The sequence below is a fragment of the Lycorma delicatula genome, chromosome 5 (assembly GCF_047948215.1).
Source record: "Lycorma delicatula isolate Av1 chromosome 5, ASM4794821v1, whole genome shotgun sequence".
Lineage (NCBI taxonomy): Eukaryota > Metazoa > Arthropoda > Insecta > Hemiptera > Fulgoridae > Lycorma > Lycorma delicatula.
Window position 1 is genome coordinate 178,763,044 of NC_134459.1, and position 15,449 is coordinate 178,778,492.

The following is a 15,449-nucleotide window of genomic DNA, read 5'->3' on the forward strand; positions in this document are numbered from 1 at the left end:
CATGAGAAAATTATCGAGACAGGCTGTAGTGTGGGAATGTAAAATAACTGTTGTTACATTTTATATTATTCCGAAGATAGTTGACATTTTAATATCCTTGCTGCGTGTAATATTCTTATCTGCGTTAATCAAAAGAGGTAGTACTCTATATACGTTCTTATATCAGATGACGGATCCGTTTGAAAATTGAAAAGCAGGCACAGGATAAAAATATTATTCGGCGAGGGAATTGTAGTCGATGGCTCGATTACAATTATAAGTCGAGGGTACTTCAAGCGACCTCAGCGACATAGTCGCCGGCCTTTTTGGAGGTGACATCGAAGTACGAAAGGTCGATAACCGATCGACCAGATTCGATCGATTGCGGGTCGGTAACTAATCGATCAAGGCCAGTGTAATCGAACAATATTTACTAAGGAAAGAAAGAGCTTCGCGGAGAAGCAGAAATCAGGCCTTTATTATTGTTTTAACGATCGTATAATTTAAACTCGTAAAATAAAGTTGTAATATTACGGAACATAAAATCTCAAATCGTTTTTCAAGTAACTTTTAAAGTAAGACCGAGCAAAATATATAAACTTCTGAATTTGTTAAAAAAACCGCAGACTGTTTCACCGGTTTTAATGTTTTAATCGACATTATTATGGAACTAGACGTTAAATACCGGTGAACTTTCCTGCACAAAGGATAATTTGACTCGGTAAATATACATTTTTTATTTTTTTTACACGTTTAAAGTAATAGAGGCGTATTATTATTGTTGACGTTTTCCAATAATAGTTAATTAACTAACATTCGGGTCGGTATGAGAAAATATCCGTGCACGCGAAAATTCTCGGCCATTACTAAGTTACTCACAGTAAAAAAGTAAATTTATACTCTCTAAAAGTACGGTTGAAATCCGGCCATCTAGACGAAGGTAATTTTATCGGCATTTTATTTTTTACTATACGATGTCGGGCTTGCTTTTGCACGTATTTTAACGAGGAAGATGAGATAATAAACGAAACGGTAGGTGAAAACATGCCAGACCCTTGCCTGGAATCGAACCCGAGATCAAACGATCTAGAAGCCGGCATCTTAACCTTTATATCGTTCAGCCAGCCGGACGATATCATTATCTTTTGATGTCGTTAGTCTTCGGCGGTGATCCTTATTTCATAGGTTCCGTTCGTGATCGCCGGTTAATTCTATAAACGTAAAATTACTTTTACAAAAACCAAATTTAAGGAGCGCTTGAAATACTGTTTTGGAGACGCGGTGAGAAGTTTATAAAACGGCGGATTAAATGAAATGAACATTATGGAGATGAATCGGTCGGTTTGTTTCCCTTCGTTCCTTTTCTCAACGTGGACGCCCAAGATGAGCGTCACCCCGACCTGGCGACTAACACAGTAGAGAAAGCCGGTAGAGGTATCGCAGGCATTGTAATGAGAATTTCAGTAGAATTAAGGAATCCGAAGGAGATTCCTAATGTTAATTTTTTAAGGGGCAAAAATACAAGGACCCTTACCGGCAGTGCCGGGTGTTATGACGCAAGAGAAAGAAAGATATATTCTCTTTCGGTTTTCTCAACACGGTGTAGTGTTTTGATAAAGTACGGATCCTAAATCTTCTTTTGAACGATCTACTCCCAGAAGATAACGAAACAAATGTGATTTCATGTAATCTGTGACTCCACGGGAAAATTTCACGATTAAAAATACGCGGAAGGCTTTCTGAGATTACCGACCGAAGACTATATGTAATCTATAGTTCATTAGAGGTGAACCCCTAATTATGATGGACGCAGTAGAACCTCTTGGCTCTTCTCTTGGTGACTGTTTTCTGAATGTTTTTTCCCGGTTGTTGAAATTGTAGGAACTTAAAACTTCTTTTCAAAGGCAGCGACAAGAATTCCGTTGTGAGTTTCAATACATCTCTGACATTCTTGCTCGCTATAGAAATGTTTTGAAAAAGTAACTATTTTGAAAAGTAACTGCTAGAAAGTAGGTAGAGTAGTAGCAGTAAGAAGTGTTAAGCAGTAAGTTTTAGGGAAGAATCTTGTAATGGAAGGGCATTTACGGAAAGGTATTCCCGACATAATGTTAATAATAAATTAGCGTTAATACAGTCTCAACACACTGAGCAGCTAGATCGGTTTACCGTTTTATTTAAACAGTTTTATCTGTTAAGGATTGCGTGATGAGGTGGTAAGTAAACTTCTTCCGTAAAATTTACTGTAACTTAGTTACCCGTGGAGTTTACGCTTTATTATTTTGGTTAATAGTTGAGAGGGCGACATGTACGACGGAAGAAGGAAGATAGTGAAGGCTAGAAAACCGAGTATGTGGCATTTACAGTGCCGGATTATTGGAACGTCCCGACCCTTGGTCCTAGGAGGAAGAAATTTGTCTTGTGAAATCTATTCGTCGTACTACCCCTTCCTTTCCTACCATTGGAGAACTTTATGGAGGTCGTCTTTTGGACCTTCTATCGCTAATTATATATCGTAGTTTTCAGCTTAAGCTTTTATTAGATCGCATAAGATGTAAATGCAATATTTCGCTTGGGGAGAGCCTTCTACTCCTCTTAATGAGGGCTTCATACGTACATTAAAAGATAATTAAATTAAAAGAAAAACTTTTATTAAATTTACTAAATTAATATATATATATAATTTTACTTCTAAATAAATATTAAATTTTTATTTATTTTGTATACTGTTATACAAAAGTAAAATTTTATCTTCGCTTAAAAACGAAGTCGTTTCGAAAAAGTATAATGTTTTTAAAGAAAAACAGTACAAGTATCGTTTGCAGAATGCGAAGCTAATACTTACTTAGGAAATCTTTGTTTTTCGTTTCGAAGACGATTTCTTTGTAATTTTTATCATTAATTGTCGAAGCGTAGGGTCCTATTGCGGTCACACTGTGTCCCCTTCTAGCCAGTTCTACTAACAACGGTTTGTATACGATATCGTGACTTCTCATCGGATACGGTATTATCGATAATATTCTGGCCGATTTACAAGTCGAGAGTAAATTTGAACTCCACATCAGAAATAACAAACGGAAGATCTTGCCGTATAACATCTGAAATTAAAAAAACAACAAGAAAATCAATAGCTAGGTTATTAGCCCGGTGGACATCGGTAGCCTATAAAAAAATGCCAAGTCTGATCGGGATTCGACCCGGGACCTCAGTACGGAATGCCGAGACGCTCCCTACTCGGCCACGGAGGTCGGCAGAAAAGTTGAAATTAGTTAATAGTAAATAAAAATAAAGTCTTTTTATTAAAATAAATAAAATCTTAATTAAAATATAAAATTTCTAAAAGTAAATAAAATCTTTCCCGTTAAAAAGGACGGTGCTTGGGTTTGTTTGTGGTTTTTGGTATGCGCTCGCATTTTTATTTTAGCTGCTGATGGCGCAGTGCTGCTGCTGCGGACCAATGGTGGTGCGGCGGGCGCACGAACGATTTAAACTTCTCCAACGATTAATTCGTTAGAACCTCTTATACTACTCGAACGATATATACTTCTTGATACGAACGATTTGTCTAAAATCTTATTTGCGTTTTGGCGATAAAAAAGGAAAATATTGGGGTTAGAGTCGGGTTAAAAAATCACAATTCAAGAAACGGCTAAATACGTTCAGGATCTTGAAGCTTTTCGTCGTAAAAGTTTTTGTTGTTGTTAGTACGCTAAATTCGCGGACAACTGGCAAAAAATTAATAAAAATTTGTCTAGTTACAACCGGCCAAAACAAATTAACAAAATCGTGGGTAATGAAAACATAAACAGCCTTTTTCCTAGTCTAAATAAATTTGAATAGCGATCCTAAAGAAAAACTATAACAACAATCGACCGTCGGGTAATAATTTTAATCGCTTACTAATCAAATGCCGGCGCAAAAATTGAACAGCCAAAGAAACAGCGATAGATTATGGATGTGGATATGTACTACGCTGAATTTAGAACGGTACTACGGTTTAATCTCTGAAGACGCGCCCTATGAACATTTTCATGTTAAATTTAATGGCCGATTAAAGCCACCGTTTCACATTTCTATTCTACATTAACGTTATTTTTCGTACGTTGAAACGTTAAATACCGATTTTTAATGTAGACTTATTCCTCATTTTAGGTCGCCTACACGTGATACCTAAGAAATAACATTTAATTACGATCGATACAGTAAATGATTTTTGAATTGCCGACTCAGAATTTTAGGATATCATACATTGATCCTCCAAAGATAATTACCGAGTCGTCTTCAGAGAATGCATATACGGTGTTACCGTAGTAAATATATTGAAATTTGAATTTTAGAATAGCAAAAAAAACGTTTGGTGTCAATAAATAAATACGATATATAGGCCAGTTCATCAGAACCGGACCAGTCACCAGAACAAAACCGACTTAAAAATTAATTAATTGTTATTACAGTTCTTTTAGCGAGTTTGGAGGCAAATTTTAAAACTTCATTTTTACTTTTTGGGTATCAGGGTTTTTCAAACCACTACATTTTTTGTTCCCTTTAGTCCATAATTTACATAAATTTTCGAAATATGTACGTACGTATGTAACTGTGCCGGCATCGCTATGCTTTTTGATTAAATTTGCGGACTGCCTCGACATAAATTCTTCGAAAATAGCTCAAAAGATTTCTATATGCCTAAATTTAATAAAATTTTGTATTTCCAACGATATCGATGTAATCGAAAACGATTATTTTCGGTTAATCGATTACGAAGATAATTGGAAATCTACGAATGACGGATACTCGAGCACGATGACAGTAATTTAGGTAAATACCTACTAACATTTCTCCGGTTTTAATTAAATATTTACACTATGACCTTGTTAATAGTGGGTTTCAATCAACCACACGTCTCAGGTATGGTCGACCTGAGACTGCACAAGACTACACTTCATTTACCTTCATACATATCATCCTCTGAAATTTTATTTGAAAGGTAATACCGGAGGCTAAACAGGAAAAGAAAGTAAATGTGTTTTTTTGCGAATGGGACAGCCGAGTTAGGGATAAACATTTTGTTATGAGTGGAAAAAAACGAGACAACTTTACTCCAAACGGGAATGATATTCACGAGCCCTTAGTTTATCCCAAAAAATATTTTTACCTCCTCTCCATATCAAGCTAGTACTAATGAAAAATTTTGTAAAAGTAATGAAGACGGATAGTCCCGGATTTTTGTACATCGGGCAGAAATTTCCGAACGTAAGCAAAAGGAAAATTAAAAAAGGAATATTTGTTTGTCCTCAAATAAGAGAGTCGGTCAAGGGTGATGTATTTAAGTCGATGTTAAATAATGTAGAAAGCGTAGCTCGGGCTTCATTTAAAGACGTTTGCAAAATTTTTCTCGGCAAACAAAACTCCGACAATTACCACGATATCGTTAATCAACTTCTTACTTCATACAGAGCTATGGGATGTAATATGTCTTTCAAAATACGTTTTCTCCACTCACATCCGGGTTTTTTCCTGGACAACCTCGGAGACGTAACGGACGAACACGGTGAACGTTTTCACCAAGATATTTCGGTGATGGACAGCCGCTATAAAGGGAAATGGAATACTAACATTCTAGCCGATTACTGTTGGACATTAATTCGGGATGTGCTTGAGGCTGTTTATAAAAGAAAAGCATCAGCGAAATCTTACAAAATTTATCGATTCTAACTATATTTTTCCTTAATTATTTTTGAATCGTAATTTACTTAAAACTGAGGCCGATAGAAAAACTGTATTTACAGATATGTAATGTACGCAAAAAAGCAATTCAAGAAATGGTATCACACTTAGAGAAACATTAAAAAACTTTTTTTTCTATCGGTGTAATTTCGGTCATCAAGCGATCATCGGATTCGGATTCGATCGAATTTCGGTCATCGATTCTATCGATCGGTCATCAAGCGATGACCTGGAGGAGCTTCAGCAAAGTTAAATGATCGATTATTGATTTCAAAGCATGTAAGTGAAAGTATTATCAAACCGTACTTGAACTATATGATCGATCGCTGATCGTCATGGTATATGATCGTCGGTCGCAGCCGTGTATAATGATTTTAATATGTCGTTGGTTGCGGGCAGGAAATTCATGTTCGATGAATTTATTTAGCACTGTATCCAGGGATTTATTATGTATTATTGATATGCTCAAGTAGTACGTTTGTTTTTTTAAATTTATAAATAAGAATTCGTTCATCAGTATTGTTATTAATCCTTTCTATAATTGAGAAAGTTAAAAAATTTTTAACAAAATATTTAAAGAATACTTTAAAGACAATAATGTATTGTTAATCGATCTTATTTTTATAAAGAAAAATTTTACTGAAAGAATCGATCTTGTGTATTTCTTTTCTGAATAACGATTACTCAACTGTAATAATTATATAAATAGTATCTATTTTTGCGAATTTTCACGTTCCTTTGATACAGTTAAGCGCAATATTTTGATTAAGATATTAAATGTACAGATCTCGTAGGTATTAATCTGAAAAATTACTTGAGCGGTTTTTACGTAACTGGAAATCCATTGTGAAATTTCAATTTAATCGATCGTGGAGTTCCTCGGAAGTTGTTTAGAATCTTTGTTTTTTATTTATTTGTACGAAGTAAAGGAAATATTGTGTTCGCGAGAAATTTTGGTTTTCAGATTTCAACGGAAATATCCATTTTGACCATCCCTGAATCCATATTGATTAGTTTCAGCGAGACGTCTGTACGTACGTATGTGCGTATGTATCTCGCATAACTCAAAAACAATTAGCCGTAGGATATTGAAATTTTGGACTTAGTACTGTTGTAACATCTAGTTGTGCAACCCCCTTTTGATTGCAATCGACTGGGCCGAATATGTCCAAAAAAGTTTAAAATCCAAAAAAAAATGAATTTTGGACTTTTTGTTAACTCCAGTAATAAGCCCTCATTGAGCGATTTTCAACGTTATATCATAGTTAGTTGTTATTTTCATTGGTTCCAGAGTTATAGCCAAATAAAATTTAATTAATGAAATTTGAATCTTACAAGGGGAAGGCATATCGATCAAATCCGACTTCACCTCCTTTTTTTTAATTTAAATATATTATTAATAATAATTATTAACCTGTGATTGTAAAAAAAAATAAAATAAATGATAATTCAATAACGATATAAAAAAACTGAAAAATTATCAGAAGTTATTAATGAAATAAAATTTTATGTACTTTTCATTAAAAAAAAAATGTGTATATGTAATTTAATAGGCGTATAAGAATGTCTTTGGGGTCCAGATCAGATTTTTTTTATTATTTACGTTAATAAGATGTTTAGTGTTATCGGTAAATGTTAACTGTATGTACGCGGATAACATACGAGGTGTGTGAGAAAAGTAATGAGATTGGTAACACTGCGAGCTATCTGGCAACGCTGTGTCTACCGGTCTGTGCTAGACCGGTTTCTTCATCCCTTCAACATGCTTAGTACGAGTTTCAACACCGTTCAGCCAACGCATTATTTTGGACAGCGCCATCAGTGAAGTTGTGTTTTTGTTGTGAGTTACGAAAATGGAGCGTCGTAATTTAGAGCGACGTTGTGCGATCGAGTTTTGTGTTAAACTTGGGGAATCCGCGAGTGTGACCTTTGAAAAATTGAAACAGGCCTACGGGGAACATTGCTAATCAAGAGCACAAGTTTTCCGCCGGCAAAAATCATTTTTGGAAGGCCGAGAACACGTTGAAGATCGACCTCGCTCAGGGAGATCTTCGACTTCAAAATCTGACGAAAACGTCGAGCGTGTGGGGGTTCTTGTGAGATCAGACCGTCGCTTAACAATAAGGATGACGAGAGAACAGTTAAATTTAAACGCTTTCACCATACATCAAATTTTAACAGACGATTTACATGCGAAAGGTTTGTGCGAAATCGGTGCCGAAAAACCTCACAACGGAACAGAAGGACAATCGAAGAAACGTGTGCGTTGATCTTCTGAGACGATTAACAACGACCAAGAATTCTTCGATCGTGTGATCACAGATGATGAATCCTGTATATTTGAGTACGATCCTGAAACAAAGCGGCAAAGCGAAGAGTGGCACACTCCGTCATCTCCTCGACCGAAAAAATGTCGAATGAGCAAATCGAAGATCAAAACCGTGCCGATTTGCTTTTTTGACAGTAGGAGTATCGTGCGTAAAGAATTTGTTCCTCCAGGACAAACTGTCAACCAAGTGTTTTACAAAGGTGAAAGGTGTTCTTGAAAGGCTCAGGAAAAGAGTGATTCGCGTGAGACCAGACATCGCAGACAAGCGGTTGCTTCATCGTGACTATGCCCCGAGTCACACGGCCATTTCCATCAGGGAATTTTTGACCTGAAAACGCATTCCTACGGTTCCTCAACCCCCCTATTCACCTGATTTGAGTCCTTGTGACTTTTCCTTTTCCCGAAATTGAAACGCGTCTTAAAAGGACGTCATTTTGGAACTCTGGGGAACATTCAAAAGACTGTGACCGACCGGTTAAAAGCCCTACCGGTTGAAGCCTTCCAGCGCTGCTACCAGGAGTGGGAACAACGACTCCCACGATTATCCCTATTTGAAGGGGATAATATTGTTGTTTGAAAAAAATAAAAACTTTGGTAAGTAAAAAGTCAGTCTCATTACTTTTCTCACACACCTCGTACTATTATGTATTGTTTAATCTGTAATAGCTTCATTATTTTTTCACGTAATGAAGACTACAATGGAAAAACCAAAAGTCAAATTTTACTCATTTTTCAGGACACCATTTTTAAGTTAAACCGCCAGATAATATTCATTTCTGATTTAATAATAATAAAGTCTCAATTGTTTTTAAACGTCTCTTAGTGCGGAAATATATATGGGAAAAAATTATGAGCTTTATTATCAAATTCAATTAAATATCATTATAAGAGTAAAATAAAAATAAAATATTGTCGCGTGCTCGCGGCTCGATCAGAATGTTGAGAGATTGTCAAATGAAAATGTTTGTATAATTACGATTTATCGGTTTAAAAACATAAGTAAAACAAGACAAATCATTAATAACAATAATAGTAAACGACAATAATAAAACAAATAATAGAAAAATAATTATAATAATCACAAATTAGGTAATAATCAAAATAATAGTAATAATAATAAATGTCAATAGTAATAACAACAAACTTGTCAACAACAATGTCTTAAAAGGACGTCATTTTGGAACTCTGGAGAACATTCAAGACTGTGACCGACCGGTTAAAAGCCCTACCGGTTGAAGCCTTCCAGCGCTGCTACCAGGAGTGGGATCAACTACTCCGCCGGTGTATAGCTGCCCAAGTGAATTACTTTTAAGGAGATAATATTGTTGTTTGAAAAAAATAAAAACTTTGGTAAGTAAAAAGTCAGTCTCATTACTTTTCTCACACAACTCGTAGGTTACTTTACTCGCATAAAGACTGATATTTATTACAGAATTCTTCGGATGTAATTTAATTGTTTTGCAGAATGGTCTTCTGAAAGTTATTTGATTATCAATTGTAAAAACAATCTCAAGTTATTCAAAAAGATTTATCAGGATTTAGAAAATGTCGGTAAGAAATGAAGACTTATTATTTACTAGATGTTATCTGTGAATTTTTTTTATTTATTATATTTTCTAATCTTTTTTTATTTTGATTTACGTTTGTTATATATCGGTAATGTTAGGAAATCTTGTTAGTAATTTATTTATATCGCTGTTCTGTTAAAACAAACATCTCATAATATTTTTTCTAATTTACTTAATCAGAAAATTAAAAAATTTGATCGACGTTTAAAATATTTTTCCCTTCTCGCTCAAAATTAGGCATCATTTTTATCTATTATTTGTTAATTATGCATTTTTGAAAACGTATACCGCTGCTACGAGTTGATGATTGCGTAACCGATGTAAGTTAATGATTTATGAAAATCGAATGAGTAAATTATTTATATTGCGCCCGTGTGCTAGTTTGACTATAAATAGTATGAAATATTAAAACCTTTAATCTTGATAATGTATGTGCGCAGTGTACTTTTTAATTAACTATCAGATTACACTAAATTTGCATATATATTTATCTATTCTTTTCGCTTGTTTCCGCTTATTTATTATAATTAACTAAAAAAATTATTAAAATTTGTGATTATTATTGTCACCGTCATCGTTTTTTAAATTATCCATATAGTTTTTGTAATAAATTATTTTTTATTTTGCGGTAATTTATTACTGTTACAATACCGTATAGAATTTTAAACCGATGCTGTATATTTCAAGGACAACATTGACGTTAGTGATGCGCCAAAAAAAAGCGCTGCTATTTTTTCACTGCCTCTACAAAAGAGCAGATGAAAATCGATTCTATACGTTGTACGATACTGCTCTCTACTCCGCATGAACGCTGCAGTTTAATCGATTCTTTTAACATATTATTCAAAAATATGAAATGTGAAACGATGAGATGTACGAAAACTTCTGTTCCGGTACAATATTATCTGTTTTAAGTAGCAACTAAGCGTCACGATGTGACCTAAGGTTCGAGGTAAAAGTTACGTTACGATTGTTTTTTCGAGAATGCTTGGCTCAAAAAGTGCTCCGCTTTCTTTTAATCGGAATAAATAATTTCGGACCGACAAGCTGCGAGTTCTGTATTCATTGTATCGGGATATAAATGCATAGTCCTAAAAAAGAAGAAAAAACAAAAAGGACGGTGGCAGATAAATTAGTTTAACCCACCGGGTCGGTCTAGTGGTTAACGCGTCTTCCCAAATCAGCTGATTTGGAAGTCGAGAGTTACAGCGTTCAAGTCCTAGTAAAGCCGGTTATTTTTACGCGGATTTGAATACTAGATCGTGGATACCGGTGTTCTTTGGCGGTCGGGTTTCAATTAACCACACATCTCAGGAATAGTCGAACTGAGAATGTACAAGACTACACTTCATTTACACTCGTACATATCATCCTCATTCATCCTCTGAAGAATTATCTAAACGGTAGTTACCGGAGGCTAAACAGGAAAAAAGAAGAGAAGATAAATTAGTTTAAAGAAATAAATTTTAATGGTGAAACGGCAGTAATGAATTCTTAAAAAAACAAACAAAGAAAAGACCAGAAATTTGCGGAAATTTGAAACGCTATATTAATAACAATATAATTATAGAAACGATCAGAAATTATAATGTCATCATCATCATCTGCTGTTCTGCCTGGAAGTAGATCCTTTACTTACCGCTGTCTCCGTCCACTTGTCCCGAGCTTATTTCAACCTTCTTCTTTTTCCCTTCCTTGCTCCTTCCTTCTACTGATCCTTCCAAAACAGTCGTGTTGATTGCAGTTCCTCTGACTCGGTGGCGGCTCGTAGCTAAAATTAGTAGGGGTGCAGCTCCAGAAAATCTTTTTGTAGACCTAAGGCCGCGGTTAAAGTTTTCTGTAAAATAAAAGAACCGAAAAAAATAAATCAAATAAAATAGCTGGAAGCAGGATAATAATCTAAGCGCTTTGCGCTTAAAAACCGTATTCGGTTTAACGAAATAAATAATAAAATGTCGATACAGATAATATTTTTTTAGAATTATTAGATAATAACTTAATAAAATGTACGCTTAAAAGCGCTACAGTCCAACTGTGCTTAATTTAAATTTCTAAGTACACAGAAACAAATACATAATTAGTTTTTACTAATTACATTCTCTTTCGTCGTTCCAACGTGTTTTTGGACAGATTTGGCGATCAAAGAGCCCTTGCTTTCTGCCATGTTTTGATTTCTATTGAAAATCCAGTTAAACCGCTTTCGTATTCCTTCTACCGACTAAACTAGAAAAGAGTACGAACAAGAAACATTCTGTACACGCGTGGAGTAAAAGAAAACTACCTTCCACCGGCACGCCAGGGTCTGCACTGGGGGAGCGACAGTGCTCTCTTTCCCTTGCAGCCACAGGTGTAGCTTCCTATGTGCGCATGCGCACAACAGCCAAACACCATGCCGCTGTAACTGTGAAACGCACAGTTCCATACAAAGACTTTTGTATCTTTTTCGTAAACAGGGGGATGGCTACTGACATTAAGCTTAAAGATTATATGTTGTACAAGTATAAAGAAAGAATTAAAGAAAAATGGACTTATTGTATTAAATGTTATCGATAATATCAAATGGAAGTAGGGGTGCTGCAGTTTCACAGTGCCCGTAACCTAGTCGCCATTACTCTAACCGCATGTACTAACCGGTTTCCTTTTAGTTTCTTTAGTTCTCGCTTGTTTTCTTTCTTTTTTAATCTTGTTCACTACTTCATTTCTAACTTTATCCGTCCGTCTTACTTTCTCCGTTCTTCGTCGTATCCGCATCTCAAAAGATTCAAACGAGTTTCTCTCTCTCTCTTCTCCATCGTCTACGCTTCACTTCCGTCGACAAGAGGCTCCGTACATAGCGTTCAGCTAACTTCTTTCTCGACTCTAAATTCAGGCTTTTGTTACATAATAATTCCCTCTTCTTACTGAAAGTTTATTCTCCCTTTCGTTTTCATTAAGCTCTTCCGGACTTCTGGAATATAATTAATTAATAATAAATTATAACTTAGTCTACAAAAAAAGCCCGATTACGCGCAATAACTTTCTAGTACGAGCGTGAAGGCATTGCGACGGCTTTAGATGAACGAGATAAGAACGTTCAGAACGAACACGATGAGATCGGCACCGACTTGCGATGTAATGATCAAAGGGATTTCTGAAAAAAACCAGACAGTCAGGTCGACCCCGATCGCTCGAGTGGAGGAACATTGCGGCTCGTCTCTCGCTCTTTGGTGCTGACAACCGAACGCTTGTTTCATTACATTAGACAAATCGGTCACCGCCTTTACAATTCGACATCAACAACGCCGACTACATCGATCACGCGCCACTACTACTTAATCTTATGTTATGGAACGCTACAGGAGTAGTATAATGCACGTAAGGAAGTCGTCATAGTATTGGCGTCAATAACCTTTGTAGAATAAATTTCTATTGCATTTTTGTGTAGATTTGTTTTGTCAAATTTACGTTGGGATAGTCGATCGTATAGAACAATAAACGAGTTTTGTTCATTGTTAGTCACCGCTCCATTAAATGAGCAGCCAGGCGCGTAATACATATATATATATATATATATATGTTATTTGATATTATTATATCACTACTTTTTTAATACAAAAGTTAAGGAATTTAAGCCATCCTTTAATTCAACGATTTATGAAATACACGGTTGTAATTTATTTGGGGTTATCCAAGTCTGACAGGGCGGAAGGCGGGGTTACTGTTCATCTTTTTCGGCATCTATTTTGTTGTTTTCACCTCATGAATAGACTATTTCTTTTGAATCTTTATTAGACGTCGATGTCGGTCCCTCTTCGGTTGTAATGCGGTAGATGTTTTTTTATCGGTGTCTAAGGCTGCTTGTTTGCTCCGTATAGAAACCCGGTTTATTGAAGCGATGAATTTTAACCGCACAGTAACTCTATGCGACGTTTACATAAGCAGTTATACGGCTCTTTTAGGATATGCAGAAGACTCTTGTCATCGAAGGCTTATTCTTTCTTTTATTTTCATACGCTCTTCCAGTCCCCTGGAATATAATAAGTCTTATATTCTGACTTACACGGTTTTATAAGTAATTTCACCGTATTTATTCGTTAGACGACATTCATTCCGAACTACTTAATATAATTTTTTAACTAAAAAGTTGTTAATGTAGTTTGAATGCTCCCGATTATTGCCTATTTATCGTATCGCTAACTTTAACGATTTGCTTGTTCCGGTTGCAGTCACTGATGAGATATTTTATTACTCGAGGTCATTAATTAATATCCCAGAACCTCAGGCCGTAATTTAATACACGTAGTTTATAAAGTTGAGATTAAAGCTCGACGTAAATATTTTGTGCCGTATCGAGATTTTAAACATTTTAATTAAAGCATCGCGATAGTGCTTTTGATGCTCCTTAGAGAGATAACTTACGGTTTATTCTGTAATTAGAATTAACAAATACGATTAATAATAGTCAAATATTAATACCGTATATTATATTAACGACCGGTTCCTCACAAAGCTACAGCTAATGTAAATTTAAAGAAATGACATTACAGTTGTTGGACTTTCCCGTCTCACGCGGCTTTTTTTCTGATGCACGACTTACACAAACTTAATTTAAAATATTTAACATTTTATTTATATACAATATTTTTTGTTTATTTAATTCAACGATTCTAACTAAAGTTCGCGCGCACACCGTATTACATTCGCGCGTTAATGGCGGTACTAGCGGCTACTTTAAATAAATATTTACACTTTAAATATTATTCATTTATTTAATTTTATTAAAGAAAAACAAACCGGCATACTTGGCGTTTATAGACCTAGAAAAGGCATTCGATAACGTAGACTGGAATAAAATGTTCAGCATTTTAAAAAAATTAGGGTTAAAATACAGAGATAGAAGAACAATTGCTAACATGTACCGGAACCAAACAGCAACAGTAATAATTGAAGAACATAAGAAAGAAGCCGTAATAAGAAAGGGAGTCCGACAAGGATGTTCCCTATCTCCGTTACTTTTTAATCTGTACATGGAACTAGCAGTTAATGATGTTAAAGAACAATTTAGATTCGGAGTAACAGTACAAGGTGAAAAGATAAAGATGCTACGATTTGCCGACGATATAATAATTCTAGCCGAGAGTACAAAGGATTTAGAAGAAACAATGAACGGCATAGATGAAGTCCTACGCAAGAACTATCGCATGAAAATAAACAAGAACAAAACAAAAGTAATGAAATGTAGTAGAAATAACAAAGATGGACCGCTGAATGTGAAAATAGGAGGAGAAAAGATTACGGAGGTAGAAGAATTTTGCTATTTGGGAAGTAGAATTACTAAAGATGGACGAAGCAGGAGCGATATAAAATGCCGAATAGCACAAGCGAAACGAGCCTTCAGTAAGAAATATAATTTGTTTACATCAAAAATTAATTTAAATGTCAGGAAAAGATTTTTGAAAGTGTATGTTTGGAGCGTCGCTTTATATGGAAGTGAAACTTCGACAATCGGAGTATCTGAGAAGAAAATATTAGAAGCTTTTGAAATGCGGTGCTAAAGGAGAATGTTAAAAATCAGATGGGTAGGTAAAGTGACAAATGAAGAGGTATTGCGGCAAATAGATGAAGAAAGAAGCATTTGGAAAAATATAGTTAAAAGAAGAGACAGACTTATAGGCCACATACTAAGGCATCCTGGAATAGTCGCTTTAATACTGGAAGGACAGGTAGAAGGAAAAAATTGTGTAGGCAGGCCACGTTTGGAATATGTAAAACAAATTGTTAGGGATGTAGGATGTAGAGGGTATACTGAAATGAAACGACTAGCACTAGATAGGGAATCTTGGAGAGCTGCATCAAACCAGTCAAATGACTGA

The 15,449-nt window shown here is 35.3% G+C and overlaps 1 protein-coding gene across 3 annotated transcripts in view; it reads right to left on the bottom strand.

Annotated features, from left to right (window-relative positions):
* Positions 1–15,449, bottom strand: part of LOC142325632 (UDP-glycosyltransferase UGT5-like) — an 80,073-nt gene that overhangs the window by 38,111 nt on the left and 26,513 nt on the right. For 2 of the 3 annotated variants that reach the window (XM_075367632.1, XM_075367634.1), the window contains exons 2-3: positions 11,237–11,434; positions 2,822–3,074 (exon numbers count right to left, since the gene is read on the bottom strand). In XM_075367632.1, the coding sequence (XP_075223747.1) occupies positions 2,822–3,074 (253 nt within the window). In that variant the 5' untranslated portion in view covers positions 11,237–11,434. The remainder of the gene's footprint in view (positions 1–2,821; positions 3,075–11,236; positions 11,435–15,449) is intronic. The other variant, XM_075367633.1, reaches the window with a different exon arrangement.